This window comes from Chionomys nivalis, chromosome 9 (genome assembly GCF_950005125.1).
Source record: "Chionomys nivalis chromosome 9, mChiNiv1.1, whole genome shotgun sequence".
NCBI classification, from domain to species: Eukaryota; Metazoa; Chordata; class Mammalia; order Rodentia; family Cricetidae; genus Chionomys; species Chionomys nivalis.
The window spans coordinates 69,375,077-69,392,016 of NC_080094.1; the positions used below are offsets into that span (position 1 = coordinate 69,375,077).

At 38.9% G+C, this 16,940-nt stretch overlaps 2 protein-coding genes across 3 annotated transcripts in view; one reads left to right on the top strand and one right to left on the bottom strand.

Annotated features, from left to right (window-relative positions):
- Nucleotides 1-778: 778 nt before the first annotated feature.
- Eif3m (eukaryotic translation initiation factor 3 subunit M) lies at nt 779-16,217 on the top strand. Of its 2 annotated transcripts, XM_057781629.1 has the most exons (11): nt 779-894; nt 2,308-2,440; nt 3,491-3,629; nt 4,000-4,123; nt 4,397-4,491; nt 6,709-6,792; nt 7,584-7,683; nt 8,263-8,344; nt 12,954-13,097; nt 14,306-14,366; nt 14,793-16,217. In XM_057781629.1, exons 1-11 carry the CDS (start codon nt 853-855, stop codon nt 14,911-14,913), a joined length of 1,125 nt encoding a protein of 374 aa, XP_057637612.1. In that variant the 5' UTR covers nt 779-852; the 3' UTR covers nt 14,914-16,217. The 2 variants fall into 2 exon arrangements, with proteins under 2 accessions (XP_057637612.1, XP_057637613.1); XM_057781630.1 differs by lacking the exon at nt 2,308-2,440 and having other exon boundaries at nt 851-894.
- Nucleotides 15,361-16,940, bottom strand: part of Ccdc73 (coiled-coil domain containing 73) — a 114,724-nt gene continuing 113,144 nt past the window's right edge. Inside the window, exon 17 of the mRNA XM_057781627.1 lies at nt 15,361-15,587. Within this exon, the coding sequence (XP_057637610.1) occupies nt 15,366-15,587 (222 nt within the window). The 3' untranslated portion in view covers nt 15,361-15,365. The remainder of the gene's footprint in view (nt 15,588-16,940) is intronic.

A 16,940-nucleotide genomic window follows, 5' to 3' on the forward strand; every position in this document is an offset into this window, starting at 1 on the left:
CCTTCATAATTCAAGTTCTGCATACAGATTCAACCAACTGCAGACTATAATATTCCAGGAAAATATCTGTACTAGGTTAGCTGAGTCTCTTGTCATTACCTAGAAAACACAGTACATAGAATTTATATTGTATTTGGGTATTTTAAGTATCCCAGCAATAACTTAAAGTATACGGGGGGGTGCATAGGTAATATACACGCACTAAGCCATTTTTACATAAGGGCCTTGAGTACCCATAGATTTGGCATCTTTGGAGGGGAGAACCTGGAATCATCCCTAATAGATACTGAGATATTGCATATTCTGGATAAGTCCTTATTAGTTAAGTGGGAGCATTCTTTGAAAACTATTCATCCTCAAGCAACTAGAAACATTGCTTAGCAACTGGACCAAACTGGGCTGAAGCATAACACAGGACAAAAAAACAAAAAAACAAAAAAACAAAAAAAAAAAAAAAAAAAAAAAAAAAACTCCAAGGCTTTAAGGACAGGGGCCATCTGGAAGGCTGTCAGAGTCAGCAAGAGCTCACTAGGCTCCGAATGGTGGAGCCGAGGGAGGCTCCGGGGGCTGCTTGGGGCAGAGCTTGACCAGCAGCAGGCCAGCCGAGGACAAATCAGCCCAACCCACCTAAGTTTCGGGGGAGCTGGTTTTAGGGTGGAGCCCGTGCCGAGGTGAGGCAGAGAGCAGGACCAAGACGCCCGCGAGGAGGAAGTAGCGTAGCGGGCCCCGCCCACCAAGCCCGCCCTAGCTGACTGACCCGGAAGCGGTTGTGCGTAACGCCGCGCGGTCCTGTTCTCTTTTCCGGTCGGCGTGGTCCTCGAGCGGAGTGTCTTCCGCTGCCGGCCGTTCACCATGAGCGTCCCGGCCTTCATCGACATTAGCGAAGAAGACCAGGTGCGGTGCGCGCCCCGGGGCCCGCGGGGCGGCGGGGGTGGGGACCTCCGGCACCGGGAGGCGGGGGCGCGCTCTCCAGCCCGGGTCTCGGCGCGCGCGCGGCCGACGCTCAGGACGCAGGCCTGGTGGGCGTCGGGATTCGTTTAAGTCCCCGACGACGACCTAGAACTTTCCGCGGACAGGGCGCGGTGTCGGTGAGGTTCGCGTGTGGTCGGCGTAAGCCGTCCGGGAAGAGCAGCTCTGAGCTGGCGTCCGAATGCTGGTCCTGAGGGCCTGTGTTTTAGGCGGTGACCCGCGCCCGCTGTTCGCACAGCCCCACCTGTCAGCCCCGCGTCTGTGCGGAGTGATGTCCGCACCTGACACTTGAAGTGGACGAGTCGAGGTTACACCTCGGCATACAGGACAGATGCTTCTCGTTTTCCTCATAACAGACGTTTAATTGTCTGACTTATTTTTTTTTTAAGTTTTCCGAGACAGGGTTTCTCAGTGGCTTTGGAGCCTGTCCTAGAACTCACTCTGTAGACCAGGCTGGCCTCGAATTCACAGAGGTCTTTCTGCCTCTGCTTCCTAAGTGCTGGGATTAAAGGCGTAGGCCACAATGCCCAGCCTATACCAACTTTTTATATGAGGTTGCTGTGTTATTGTTTGGAAAAATAATGCCATCAGATCTCTGTGATTATTTCCTGAGGTAGCTAGACACATTTGTGGGAATAAAACTATTGGTTATCTCCTCCAAGGTTCTTTTGGCTTTGTCCACTTGTGCATTTCTCTTTTGCTTTATTTTGTGAGAAGGGTTTCACCGTGTAGCCTTGGCTGGCCTGGAACCAATGGAGATCCCCCTGCCTCTGTCTCAAGTGCTGAGACACAGTTGTGTTTCTAACACTCCCTGCCACCTGTGCATTTTCTAGTGAAATTCTTTCCTCTGCTGCTTCAGTTTTTTATTTTAGTAGATTTAAAAATCATCTGTATGCATGTTTGACTACATGGATGCCAAACCATCAAAGAAAAAAAAACATTATTAAAAATCATAAATAGGGAGTAAAGCAGGGAAAAGTTCAAATTACTTATTTTAGTAATTAGTTGTTTTGATTGGACCAAAAGTTCTTTCTGACCCTAATCAGATCGACTTCTCTGCAGTCCCCATCCCTCCCAGCAGAAAAATCCCTTGGGTTATATGAGAAAGCATTTGCTTCTGACTGGAATTCGGCAGGATGGGGGTGACATGAAACTGAAGATGATCTTGGTGAAGTGTGGCTGCATGGGCTGTATTGGGGGAGAGGGAATCAACCTGAAGGCGATTAGTTAGCACTTGCATGTTACTTTGGAAGCAGGGCAGATGGGTTTGATAGTGTTTGGTTGTGAGTCAGTTTTACAAATGGACATAGAAATTAAGCAACCCTATTTGATTCACAGGCAGCTGAACTTCGTGCTTATTTGAAATCAAAAGGAGCTGAGATCTCAGAAGAGAACTCAGAAGGTGGACTTCATGTAGATTTAGCTCAGATTATTGAAGCCTGTGATGTGTGTCTGAAGGAAGATGATAAAGGTTTGTTTTAATTCTTTCTGCAAAATATTTCTTACTAATCATAAGAGAACTTCTTTACCTAAAAATTTTTCTTAGCAGTTATATGCTTTGGTTTGAGACTTTTAAGATTTTTAAGCAGCATGGAAGAGAAAATACAATCAAAATATAGGAAAATATTTTTAAATTAAAGATTTTTCAAGCAGTTGTTTTTAATATAATCTTTTCATATAATTTCAGTTTTTTTTTTTCTGTTAGACCTGTAAATTAAGCCATTATGGGGAAACTTTTTTTAAAAGTATATCTGTGCCGGGCGGTGGTGGCGCACGCCTTTAATCCCAGCACTCGGGAGGCAGAGACAGGCGGATCTCTGTGAGTTCGAGGCCAGCCTGGTCTAAAAGAGCTAGTTCCAGGACAGGAACCAAAAGCTACGGAGAAACCCTGTCTCGAAAAATCAAAAATAAATAAATAAATAAATAAATAAATAAATAAAATTATATCTGTGTTTCTACACATACTAGTTGTTGATGTTTTAAAATGAACCGAAGAGGTTTGGATAGGCATCAAAGAGGGCATTACTTCAAGTAATAGATAATTTTTGGACTGCTCCCCATTTATTGAGAGCTAGAATTTCTGTACTGTGAGTTCTGAAATAAATTTTGTGTGCAGTTAATATCTGTAATACTTGGAAATGAGTTACAGCTAGAAATTTAACAGCCTTTCATTTCTAAGTAATTCTCTACGTGAGGTACAAAGTTTTCTTCCGTTGAGATACCCTGACTTAAAATCCAGCCAGTAATTTCAAGATGATTGGATACTATGCCAATAAAAATCATAACAGAAAATAAATGATTATGTAAATCATCACCTGTCTTCTGAGTATTGGCTTTGCAGTGGTGCTGGTGCAGTGTGAACTCATGAATGCGATATACTTACTGCTCTCCCTGAATCAAGAGTCTTCTCAAACAGTCGCCAAGCTGTAGCGACTGTGCACTGAGACACAAGGAATAACATACTGAACTAGACATGCTGGATGTTGTATCTCTGCTGACTGTGTTCTTGTTGCCTATGCAGATGTTGAAAGTGTGATGAACAGTGTGGTATCCCTCCTCTTGATCCTGGAACCAGACAAGCAAGAAGCATTGATTGAAAGTCTGTGTGAAAAGCTGGTCAAGTTTCGGGAAGGTGAACGCCCTTCTCTGAGACTGCAACTGTAAGTTTTAAGACTGCGAGAGGAGGCTGGAGATGGCTCCAGAGGACCTGACTGCAGCTCCCAGGGGCCAGTACTTCCGGCCTCTTCTGCTACACATACAAATGCACTTTAGAATAATAAAAATAAATCTCTTTTAGAAACAAAGCACTCAAAGGGCTGCTTGTATGGCATAAATTGTAATTGTTAAAAGCAGGAAGTTTGGAATTTGACTGTTGGTAGCTTTTCTTAGCAATGTCTTGGGCAGTCTCTTAACTTTCTGTGCCCCAATTCCCTCCTTTGTACTATGAAGTGATTGATAATGCTGCCTCAGGTTTGTTGTGATGGTACTTTGATTGCTGACCTCAGCCATTGTTACGTGTTTGTTAACCAGGCTCAGCAACCTTTTCCACGGTATGGATAAGAACACTCCTGTAAGGTACACAGTGTACTGCAGCCTCATCAAGGTGGCAGCATCGTGTGGGGCCATCCAGTACATCCCAACTGAGCTGGATCAAGTGAGTGTCTTGTGGAGTGCCTATTCGGTTTGTAGGAAATGTAGCTTACTTAGGATGTAAGCTGACATAGTAGCAGCTGTGTGTCCTGAATTTTATCTCTGCTTCTCCTTTGGAGAAGTGTGGGGTGTAGCCTAGGCTGACATCTGACGTGTTGTGTAGTCGGGGATGAGGCTTGAACAGATCCTCTTGCCCAGTCTGCCTTCTAAGAGTTTTAAACTGAACATCTGGTCAGTTGTGTTAATAAGTTCTTTCCTTTCGTAAATCTTACTGTAGGTGAGAAAGTGGATTTCCGACTGGAAGCTCACCACTGAAAAGAAACACACCCTCTTAAGACTACTTTATGAGGCGCTCGTGGATTGTAAGAAAAGGTATGCAGAGTACTGCGCTGATGATCTCTCCAGCTATTTAAGTAGGCGGGGACATTTCTTGACAAGTTGATCGAGTAGTTCTCCTTTGTTCTCCACAGTCATCAGAATTCTATTTCTTAGATTTTTAGCTACTAAGTTAAAAGGTAATTGCAAAGGCTGACTGGGTCAGAGGCTGGAGATAGAGCCTAATTAGTAGAGTGCTTGCACAGGTGAAGCCCGGACTTCCATACCCAGAAACACTTGGGCCAGGTGTGGTGTGTGCCTCTGGTCCTGGCAGTGGGTATTCTACTCCATGCTGCCCTGCTGTGACAGCATTTTTAACCCGTTGTCAGTAAAGGATTGAGAGGACCATTTCAGATGGAGTGCTTCTAGTCTGTACGAGGACAGGTGTGTATTTCAGTGTTCAGGCTGTAGAGTCAGGTCTCTGGACCTTGAGCTCACCTCTTGCATGACCCTGAATAGAATAGACTGCTTAGTGAAGCTCTAGTACTTCAAAGTGGAAAGAGTATTACTACTCCTTACCTTGGGTCGTTAAGGACATCACAAGTGGGGTATTAAGGGCTTCGTTACTAAGCAAACACTGGTTAGTGTTAAATGTGACTATCTTTCCCTGTTATACTTTGCATTTTAAAATTCTCCTTTAGGAGTTGAGTTGATTTTTTTTTTTTTTTTTTTTTTTTTTTTTTTTTTTTTTTTTTATATATATATATAACAGTGGTTTTAGGTTGATGGGTGTTGTGATTGCCTGTGAATGTCAGGTGCTTGGTGGAGTTGATAATTCCACTCTGGAGAATTTATCATCATTATTGCTTGTTTGGCTCTTAGTCTGTTATGTATTGAAAGGAATAATTGAATTCCACAGCTATTCTCAGAGAAATAAAGGTAGGTCAGTAACATCTACCAGGGCTACTGGACATGTCCTGGTGTAAGCTATTAGAATATACTTCACTGCTGAATACTTTCTCTTTAAAAAAAAAAGAGTGTGTGTGTTTTATTTTTATGTGTAGAGATGTTTTGCCTGCATGTATGCCTGCACATCACATGTATCCCTACAGTTTAATGACTGATCCTAGTTAGCTAGCCCGTTTATGTCCTGTCATGTGGTGCATTTTGTTTTAAAGATTTATTTATTCTGTATACTGTGATCTATCTGCAGGCCAGAAGAGGGCACCAGGTCTCATTACAGATGGTTATAAACCACCATGTGGTTGCTGGGAATTGAACTCGGTACTCAGTGCCTTTGGAAGAGCAGACAATGCTCTAAATCACTGAGCCATCTCTCCAGCCTCTATGCTGTGCATTTTAAATGGCGTATTTGGTTTTTAATAAAGAGACTTGTATAGTTAAGATGTACTAGATCTTATACTGTGGTTGCTAAAGCTGGAAGACATGGTGTGCCTGGGATAGAGAATAAGACAATTAACTATGACTAGTCCATGAGGTTTCTTAATGCTTTCCTTTGGATTTTTATAATTCACCACTGTGTTTAAGATGTTAAGTGCCATGTAACTATGCCTATCTATATCTTTGAACTTAAGGCAAACAGTTCCTGCTGTGCTTCTCAGGTTGAATGCAGATAGGAAGGGGAAAAAAATCTAGAAAAAGAAAAGGGGAAACCTAATTTTTCTCCGCTTAGCAATAATTTCTCGACTGACTGAATGAAGATCACCAATTAAAGGAAGTGAGAAAGGCAAAGGTAAATGTTGGGTTTGTTGGCTTCATGTTTGGAGGTACTGGGATTAGACCCAGAGCCTCTCACAAGCACTCGGCCATTGAGCTACATCCCCAGGTAGGAGAAGCATTTTATAAGCATCCAAGTTGAATAAATGGATTCAATTATTCTATCCGTTTTATAATAGTAAGAATTGACCATCCACATAATTTTAAGGATGATTTAAATTGGAAAGCTATTTTAAGCAGTGATTTAAATGCCTGATGTTGGCTCAACAGTCACACTGTCCTAACAGCTTACCTTGAGCCTTTTTACTCACCTCTTCTTTGCCTGGCAAATCAACCTGTCCTGCCTTCCACATTAACTTGTTGCTTGGCAAAGACTAGAAGGTAAAGGGAGATTTTCTATTTGGGAATCGCAGTTTGCCTGTCATACCTTGAGAACAGCCATTTTCATCACTGTTTATATATGCATAAGATCTACAGAGGATGAATGACCAATGAAATTCAGACCAATGAAATGATGATGGTTTTTTTTTTTTTAAGTGATGCTGCATCAAAGGTCATGGTGGAATTGCTTGGGAGTTATACAGAAGACAATGCTTCCCAGGCTCGAGTTGATGCCCACAGGTAACATTGAGCATTGCTTGGATGAGCTACAGAATTCAGTTCAGTAATTGACATAATTTCTGCAACTGCCAGCAGACCAGGGTAGTCAGTAGCACATTAAGGATTGATAATACATGTGAAATAGCCACTTGGTGTTACTATACAGGCTGTTTATGGCTGATAAGCACAGCCAAAGAATTAAAACTTACTCTGACGTCAGTTTCTCTTAATAAGGTTTGTAGATAGGGAAAAGTTTGCTCAGCAAAATTTAACCAGTTGTTAATGAGAAAATAAGGATTTTCATAGTCCTAGATTTAACATAACAGTGAGGCTAGAATTAGATTTTTAGGAAATTTCCATATAGGGTTATTACTGCCCATGGACTTGGACACAGCGGGGGTTGACACACAGAGAGATAATGACAGAGGCCCTACTTTGAGAATATCAGTGTTTAAACTTTCACTCCAGATCTTAATTTGTATTTATGAGATGAGTTTCTTGTTTCTCTGAGTATCTGTCCTGATCTCTAATACGGTCATGAGAATGGTCTGTTAGGTTGTTGTGAGGGTGAGTGGTCATGCAGTCTATAAGGGTGAATGAGATGTGACGCCTGTGAGCTCCTGCTGTTGTATTACAGGTAACCAAGCACACCTCAATAAAAAGATACTGACCGGTTTTAACCCAAATTTGCATCTTTTGCTTTTGGATATTGAACTCTTAATTTACTGAATTAAATATATCTTCTAATATGCAAAGTAGTCAGAAAGAAGCTAAGATTCAAGGCCCAGCTTACTTTTTGTTTTCTTATCAAGGTGTATTGTGCGGGCACTAAAGGATCCAAATGCCTTTCTTTTTGACCATCTTCTTACTCTAAAGCCAGTCAAATTTTTGGAAGGCGAGCTTATCCATGATGTAAGTAGTTTGTCCCTTGGTGTGAATAGTGTTTTCTCTGCAGTCTTACATAATAAAGCAGAAGTCCCCCTTTGTATGGAATTCATGCGGCAGAGACCCTACTCTCTGTGGGGAACAGACTGGTATTAATTAGGATTAGGGTCAGCTTTCTCTATCTACTGAACACTGTTCCTGTATCTTCTTTCTTGGTCTAGACATGTTGAACTTCACTAAAACACATTTCTTTTTATTGCTTAATATCACTGCCCCAAATTAAGATAAAAAACAAGAATAGCCAGTCTTGGTCCCAGCATTTGGGAGAACAAATATAGCAAGACATTCTGTTAGAATCAAAACCAAAGAATCCATGTTCATAGTTCTGAAGTGCAATTAGTTTTGTGCATTGTTTTCCATTTAATCTAGGTAGTTTAGTGCTCACTGTACTTCCTTATTAGATGATTTATTTTTATTTTTTAAATGAACTAGTTGGGTGGTTGGGCATTAACTTAAACATGGAGAATTATTGTTCGAAATTAGTGTCTTAAAATCTGAATGTACATCTAGCTTCTGTCTTGATACTATTTTGTCTCTTATCTCTAGTTATTAACCATTTTTGTGAGTGCTAAATTGGCATCGTATGTCAAATTCTATCAGAATAATAAAGACTTCATTGATTCACTTGGTAAGTGTTGGGTTTTGATTGTTGGGGTTTGTTTCTTTGTTTTGTGGGGAAGGTCCTGAGCCATTACACCTTATTTTAAAAGCTGGTAAGACTTGACGAAGAAAGACTAATGTTTAAGATTGATTTGATTTTTATTATTATTTGGAATGTTTGATGGTGTGTAAAGAATAATGTAGTTGCAGAATTGTATCAGGTTCCCCCCCCACCCTTTTAGTAAAAAACATTCAAGGTAGTAATATTTTGTTTGTAATCTAACAAAGCTTGCCTGAAGATCCAGAGTGTAGAGCTAAGCCACTAGTTAGCCATAGAGGCCAGGCCACTTGGCATACACCTTTAATCCTAGCACTTGGAAAATAGTGGCAGACGGATCTCTGTTATTTCGAAGCCACCCTGAGCTACATGGGATTGAATCTGTCTGAAAGACAAACAGAATTTACACAAAGGTGATCGATCAATCCCAACACTTTTGATTTCATGCCTTCAGCACTTGGGCTCCCACGCCTTTAATCCCAGCACTAGGGAGCTGGAGACAAGGGTGACATGGCTAAGTGGAGAGAGGAATATAAAGCAGGAGGAGACAGGAGCTCAGATGCAGTCTGAGGATTTGTAGAGATGGATGCCGAATGAGGATTCAGTCTCAGGGACTGTCTGAGGTTTCAGAGAGGTAGCATTCAGTCTGAGGATTTGTAGAGACAGGATTGCCCCCTCCATCTGAGGATTGTTAGAGGTAAGAACTCTCTAGTGACTGACGGCTCTGCTTGTCTGAGCTTTCAGCTTTCACTGCGATAGCTGACTCCAAGTTTTTGTTATTAAGAACAATTAGAATTAGTGCTACATCTGGTGCCCAACGTGGAGTTTGATCCCACGACCCTGAGATTAAGAGTCTTATGCTCTACTGACTGAGCTAGTGGGGCTACAATTAAATATATGGTTGACTCCACTGCCAAAATGGATGTGTAGTGGTATTTGCATAGTAATAAAAGCTCTGAACTATATTTTGAAGACAGCATAAGAAATCTGATTTTATCTTTGGTGTTTTTGTTTGGTTTTAAACAGTTTTCTATTCGTATTAAAATTTTAGTTACTGATGTGCGTGTCTGTGTACATAAATGTATAATGTCAGAAGACAACTTGGAGGAGTCTGCTTTCTCCTACTATGTGTGTCCCAGGTATCAAACTTGGGTTGTTAGGCTTGATGGCAAGTGTCTTTCCTAGCCAAGCCATTTCTCCAGCCTTTGAATGGGTTTTAAATATTCTAAAACTCATAGGGTTTGTAAGTCAACTGAAATAAAGGGAGTTTATTTTCCTGGTGGGCAGCAATTAAAAGACAGTAGACGTTGATTTGTGTTTCATATTAAAATTGAATGATTAGCCTTATGTGAGATGTAGATACTGAAGAGGACTATTGGAATTTATGTGACTAAACTCATTTTGTAGTTTGGTTAGCCTTAATTCCCAACACCTGCACATTCTGTACAGCTGTTGGTTTGGGGGAAGGTTGACTCACTTGAACATATGGCATTTGAAATACACCAAGATTAAAGAGATGCATGAGTGTCTGTGTTGAATACTTTGCCAGGTGCACTAGACCCAGAAAAACATATTCTGTCCCAGTTAATTTGCTTTGTGGCATGAAGCCGTGTGATGGAATGTTAATGTCAGCAACCTCTTTATTTACGCACCAAGGCAAAAGGAGTAGTAATTAACACTTTGACACTCCCCCATCCATGTGTAATTGACTGTTTCAAAGGAGCACTGGTTCATAAGCTATTGCATGCATTAAAACTGCGTTTTCTATATTGCAGCATTTTAAGACAAGGGTCAGTGACAATGCAGAAATTGCTCAATGATGCACATTTTTTTATTACTGCATTAAGGTTTTGACATATTAGTAATGAATAAATGTTTCCATAAAATTAGATTTTTTTATAACTTTAAAATTGAAATACGATGGAGAGCCCTGAGCCTTCCTCTAGGAAGGGAGCCCAGTTCATGAACCAAAGCGCTGCTGCCTTCAGATCTGTAACTCAAGCTTCATCTGTGTAATAGTTTGCTTTTCAGAACTGTACAAGCTATACATTTGGTTCCTTGTTTATAAAAGTAATGACTATAAATGTGACTTGTTTTTTAGACAGAAAAAAAAGATTTCATGCAATTCATTCCAGGAATAATCTTCATTCCTTTGATACATTTGTTTTCATTTACAGTAGGGTCCTGCACAAGAGCATCAGTAAACTATTTAAGAGGTATTTTTAGAGGCTTAGAAAGATGTCTCAGTAGGTTAAGGTATGTGGCGCGCAAGCATGAGAATTGGGGTCAGATCCCAGCACCCACGTCAAAGCTGGGAGAGGCAGTCTGTGCCTGCTATCCTAACGCTGGTCATGCACCAACAGGCAGAGTCAAGGTCTGCAGACTAGGCAATCTAGCTGAATGGTCGGAGCCATGTTCAGTGTAAGCCTTTTCTCAAGAAAGAAGGTGGAGAAGGGATAGTGGAAGAAGACACAGCTTTACTAATCTGGTCCATAAGCTAAGCACAGGCATCTCTGCATGCAGTTTTTAATCAGACCTTCAGAATTTGAAAACTCAGTATTATTTTTCATACTCAGAGGATTGTGTTTATGCACCTAGAACTGAGATTGCAAAGGGATTTTTCTTTTAGAATCTTTTAATACTTACTCTTTGATTGGAACAAATTCCTAACTGTTAATTTATTGTGCCAACTAGAAAACAAATTTCCTAATTTGCCTTTTGTTTTTGAGCATCTTCACTGTAAATTGACTTTTTTACAGATACTATAGGAGAAATGGTATTACATGTTTATATTGGAGGTTTTATATGTATTGTTAGGTATTTATTGTAGTGAAAATCAGGTTATAAGTATTATATTCCACAGGTGGCATTAGATTGTCAAAACATTTTTTTAAATTAACATTGACAACTTGGGCCAGTCGTATGATTATCTTGTGTCAACCAAATTGCCCTAACATGTCCACATGTAATCTGATGTTACCCAGTTGCTACCTTCTTGCTTCAGAAAGTTAATCACCATCTGATTTGCATTTGTTAATTAGGGTTAATGTGCACTAATTAATTTTTCGATGCTTGTAGATTACCATTAAACTCAGTAATACTTACTTGTGTACCTCATTCGTTTGAGTTATGATGATCATGTTATTTGTTGAATCTGTGCCAAATCGGAAGCCTGTATCATAATTACAGCTAATTAACAGATAATCATGCCCTGGATTAACGGGCTTCCCTTGTCTTCCACTAATACATGAATATTTTAACTGTCATTTTATTCGTGGGTGCTTAAATAACTTTAACAATACACTTGATAATTCAACTACTTTTTAAAGCTTGTTTTGATCATAAAGTACCGTCAAAACAAGTACATTAACACTCTGCTATAATTCTGCATAGGATCCGGTTAAAGATTCAGAGCTAGCCAAATGTAGTGGTGCACACCTTTACTTCTAGCCCTTGGAGGCAGAGGCAGGCAGATCTCTGAGTTTGAGGCCAGCCCAGTCTGCATAATGAGTTCTAAGACAGTCAGGGCTACATAGAGAGACCTTGTCTTCCCCCCATCCCCCCCCCCCGCCTTAAAAAAAGAAAGGGAAAAAATTCAAAAAGCTTTAGAATTTTAAAGTTATTTTGTGTTTTTACACTCTTTTATAAATGGGCTTAAATTTTCTGCCTATAGTTTTTACTTGATCCCTTTTTTTAAGAAAAAGGATTACTTGTTATGTTTATTTCTACTCACAATTTTTTTGTGATCTAAATAACTAATATACTGTGTATGGTTAGAGATTATAATACAAATACTAAATGATTTGTATAATTTTATTCTTTGGCCTTATCAAACATGCATATCTGCTAACAGTACAATTTTAATTACTGAGTATGTTGGCCTGAAAATGTTAAATGACAAACAAACCTTGATAGTCCTGGTTTGCAAATACTAAATCCAGAGGAATCAGAAGGGAAATGGCATATGGAAATATAACTTAGTAAGATAGGTAAATTGGTGCAAATCTTTAATCTTAGCACTTAGGAGGCAGAGTCAGTCAGACTGGCACCTTGGTCTACAGAGTGAGTTCCAGGACAGCCAGGTCTACACAGAGAAATCCTGTCTGGAAAAATAGAAAGAAGGAAGAAAATATAAATTATAGTTGCTAGGCAAGTATTACACCATCAAATATACAAAGCAGAAGTTCTGTTCACTAAGAGCTCTTTGTTTAAATAACATGATTCTTTACTTTCTAGAACTTGTTTAAATGAAGAGCTCTTGGTGAACATAAGCTTTATGAAATTTATGAAATGTGCTAAATATATTTTTATTTCCTGAAAATTACAAAATATACAAAGTCTTTAGGACCTTAAAATATTATTTGTGGCCCATGCTTAACTTTAGACCTAATCACCTATATTCTGTTATTCATTATTATAAGATAATATAGTTTAGAAAAAAATCAGTACTCTAATGCCAAATATAACTTGTCAGGTTTGCTCTATGTAAATGCTCACACATATTGACAACTGCACCTTAAGTATGGTTGTGCAAACCTTTGTATGGACACTCAACCGGGCTCACTGTTCTGTTCTTCAGGCCTGTTACATGAACAAAATATGGCGAAAATGAGACTCCTCACTTTCATGGGAATGGCAGTGGAAAACAAAGAGATTTCTTTTGATACAATGCAGCAAGAGCTACAGATTGGAGCTGATGATGTTGAAGCATTTGTTATTGATGGTAAGACAACAGAACATTTCTCATTGCTTTTAGAATATCTGTGATGTGGATCCTAAGATTATTAATTTGAAATGCACTTTATGCTAGTAAGCCTGGGTTGTTTGGTAGAAGATATATTTGTTTAGCAGGTAATCAAATTTATTTGTAGTAGAATGAAAAGTCTATATATAAATATATAAACTCTGTGGCTTTGGGCTTTTGTCCTATTTCTAAAATCTCACAGTGCTATTTATAGTGGTTAGAAGCAAGGACGCTTCCGTGGGCATGCTGATGGATGCTCTGATCCTGTCACTCTGGAAGCTGAGGCAGAAGGACTACCATAAGTTAACTGGGGGTACATAGCAAGACTCTCAAAACAAAAAGAACAGGAATTTTAGCCCACATCTTGTCCATTAAGAGTGTTTCTTACTCTCCCAGAAGAATGGAGTTTGCTTCCCAGCACCGACGTTGGGCAGCTCACAACCACCTGTGTGTCTGTAGGACAGGAGTGTGGACCTTATTTGTAATCCTAAGGTTAAACACATTAATGCAAATAGAATGATATACCTGTGAACCAAGAATATTTTTCCAGGCTTTTTAATTTTGAAGTTAGAAAGATTGTACAGTTAATATATACAACTGTTGTCTAAAGAAGTAATACTTTATTATTTGAAGGCTAATCCTCCCCATGAGTAAATTGTGGAACAGAATAGAATTCATTGTTTTGACAGGGTCAAAACCATGACTCAGGCTGGCCTAAACTCAAGACAGTTCTCCTGTCTCAGTCTCTCATAGGCTGAGATTTTTTTTTTTATTTTATTTATTATGTATATAGTGTTCTGGACACCAGATCTCATTCTAGATGGGTCTGTGTCATCATGTGGTTGCTGGGAATCGAACTCAGGACCTCTGGAACAGCAGTCAGTTCTCTTAACCTCTGAGCCATCTCTCCAGCCCTAGGCTGAGATTTTAAGTGTGAGCCACTACATCTGCCTTTTAAACTGGAGTTCGCAGTAAAAACATTATAATACTGAATGGTTTGCTTTAGTATTCATCAGATACCACATAACCTTCCTCCTGGTTAAATTTTCTGTATTCAAAGAGCTAATTTTTTTAAAAAAATAATGTTATCTACAAATGTAGAGTTTTATTCTGGACAGATGGTCATACCTAGCTGTTTTTCCTTAGAAATCTTATATATAACTTAATGTGTAAAAAATCTCTTCCAGCTGTAAGAACTAAAATGGTCTACTGCAAAATTGATCAGACCCAGAGAAAAGTAGTTGTCAGGTAAGAACTATAATATTTTTGCTTCCTTCTGTAGGACGGTTTAGTTTGTTCTGATTACTTTACTTAAATGTTTAGCGAACCAAGGTAGTGTCCTTACGAGTTGCCTGTAGTTAAACAGTGGCTGTTTATCATAATTTTATTAAGGTTCAGACCGAATGTGATTAGCTTATTTAATGAAAGAGCCCTATTTTCCAGCACATTTCATTTAATGGCTAAGCACTGGCTAGAATACTAATGACTTTGTGTCTGCTTTATAGTTGTTGAGGAGATCAATATGTAAAAGAGTTTCTAAACATCTAATGCTTAAATTCTCCTTTAACTTTAAATGATATTTAATTTTGATTTAAGGAATCTTCAACTGTATAGTGTTTTGAACGAATATTCAACAGTTAAAAGGTTGACTAATACTTTGTTCTTAATTTTTAGTCACAGCACACATCGGACATTTGGAAAACAGCAATGGCAACAGCTGTATGACACTCTTAATGCCTGGAAACAAAACTTGAACAAAGTGAAAAATAGCCTTTTGAGTCTTTCTGATACCTGAATTTGTATGCAAATGTTTTTTCTTTGAGGGAAAAAATGTTTTAAGTCATAGTAAAATACTTTCAATTAAAATTTGACCAGTCTGGCCATTTATTTTCTCAGTTTTAAGGAATATCACAAACTCTAGAAAACAAACTAATGTTAAAAAAGGGACAGTTTGTCTTAACCATAATATTTGAATTCTATAAAGAAAGGAACTAACAAACAGTGCTTTGAAGGAATTATACAAAGGGAAGATAAAAGTTTAAAGAGGCCTGATGCTAACAGCAAGCTCTGCAAATACAAGATGAAGTCTTCATCCTACTAGAAAAAGTTGGTGAAGTGAAGGCAGCTAGCTGTAAAGCTTAAGATGACCAATCTTTGACCCGAGTGTATCATGTCAGGTTGACTACAGAAAGCTTTTATCAGACTTTCACCTGAGCTCATCAGTTTGACTATGACATTTATCAACATTTAGTCGCTTGTTTTTTCCAGCATCTCTTCTGCTTTTCTTTTTTTGGTCTGGTTGCTGTTTTCTAAGCTTAGCAACTTTTCAATCTCAGTTAGTTGGTTTATCACAAGACTCTGCCAGTCTTTGTTACTAGGTGAAAAGGTGAGTAGATCAGGAGTGTCTGTCACCTCCTTTGCCTGTGAATTGCTTTGTTGCACAGTTGAAATCCAAGGTTCTGCTTTCACCTAGGAAAGACCATGTTTATTTCACCATCAAAATTACCATACAAATGGCAGTGAGGAAAACCCAGAACACCTGCAATCAGAGTGGAGTGTAAAGCTATCTCATGCCTGACTTAAGAATTACTATAGTAATTTGGCAGCAGCGGTCCCTAATGTGAATGTCTGTCTTATGTAGTAACTCTTCAAACACTTGTGTGTCCCAGGGATACCGCAAATATTTTTTAAAAGGTCTTGGGCTTTGATGAAATAAAGTTAAAACTGCAGATAACTGTCAGTCTGTCTTCCACCCACCCCAGAAATGTCTGTTTGGTAACTCTGTCAAAGTGGTGGGAGAAGACTAGAAATTCAAACAGGTTAAAAAAAAAAGTCTTTTCTGCCAGGCTGCTGACACTATTGAGAAGAGCAGGAGGAACACTGAGGCAGAAGAGGAAAGCTGTATTCACAAAACAACTTCTGTTTTAAGAGATTTTTTTTCCTGATACAATACTTGAAAATAGGAATATGAAGAAACTAAATATTGTTATTATTCCATTATCCAGAAAGATATGCCGGTATTATGGTATTGGCTGCTAGACTTCCTTTTCTAAGTGTCCTCATTTATTCTACAGAATCATCTATCTTGCCTTTTCCTGTGAGCACTTTTCTGGTCTTGAAATTTTTTCACAAACAGTTGTGCAAAAGAGCTTCAAAAAACAGTACTTTTTATGAATGTGTGATGTAATAACTATCACAAATTAAATACTGACTTTGTTTCCAACTTATCCCTATCAAGTTTGGAGTGGTTTCATGGGGAAAACATTGGTCCTCAAAAATGATTTCAATTTTATTTTATTTTTTTTAAAGGGAAAATTGAATAGCTTTAGGATAATGGTTACTTTGTTTTTGGTGTGAGGGATTTACATGTATATTATCTAAACACAAAATAATTTACATTAATATCCCAAGATTTTAAAAACCTAATGTAAACATTTTTATATAAATCTTAAGTTTAGCTCTTTTTAAGATTTAGATCATACTCAGGAGGCAGAGGCAGGAGGATCTTTATGAGTTTGAGGTCAGCTTGGTCTACAAGAGCTAGTTCCAGGACAGGCTCCAAAACTACAGAGAAACCTTGTCTCCAAAAAATAAAAAAATAGATCATAGCAGTTTATAGAGAAAACAATTATTTCCTCTGGTCTTAGAAATTAAGATGGCCAGGCAGTGTTGGAACATGCCTTTAATCTTAATTCTTGCTTGTTAGTCCTCATAACATCACCCGTCATGTAGAACACTTAGGTGAACTTTTTGCAAAGCACCAGGTAAGTACTTTTGACTTTGCAGGCCAAATTGTCTCACAGTTTAGTTCTGTCATGAGCT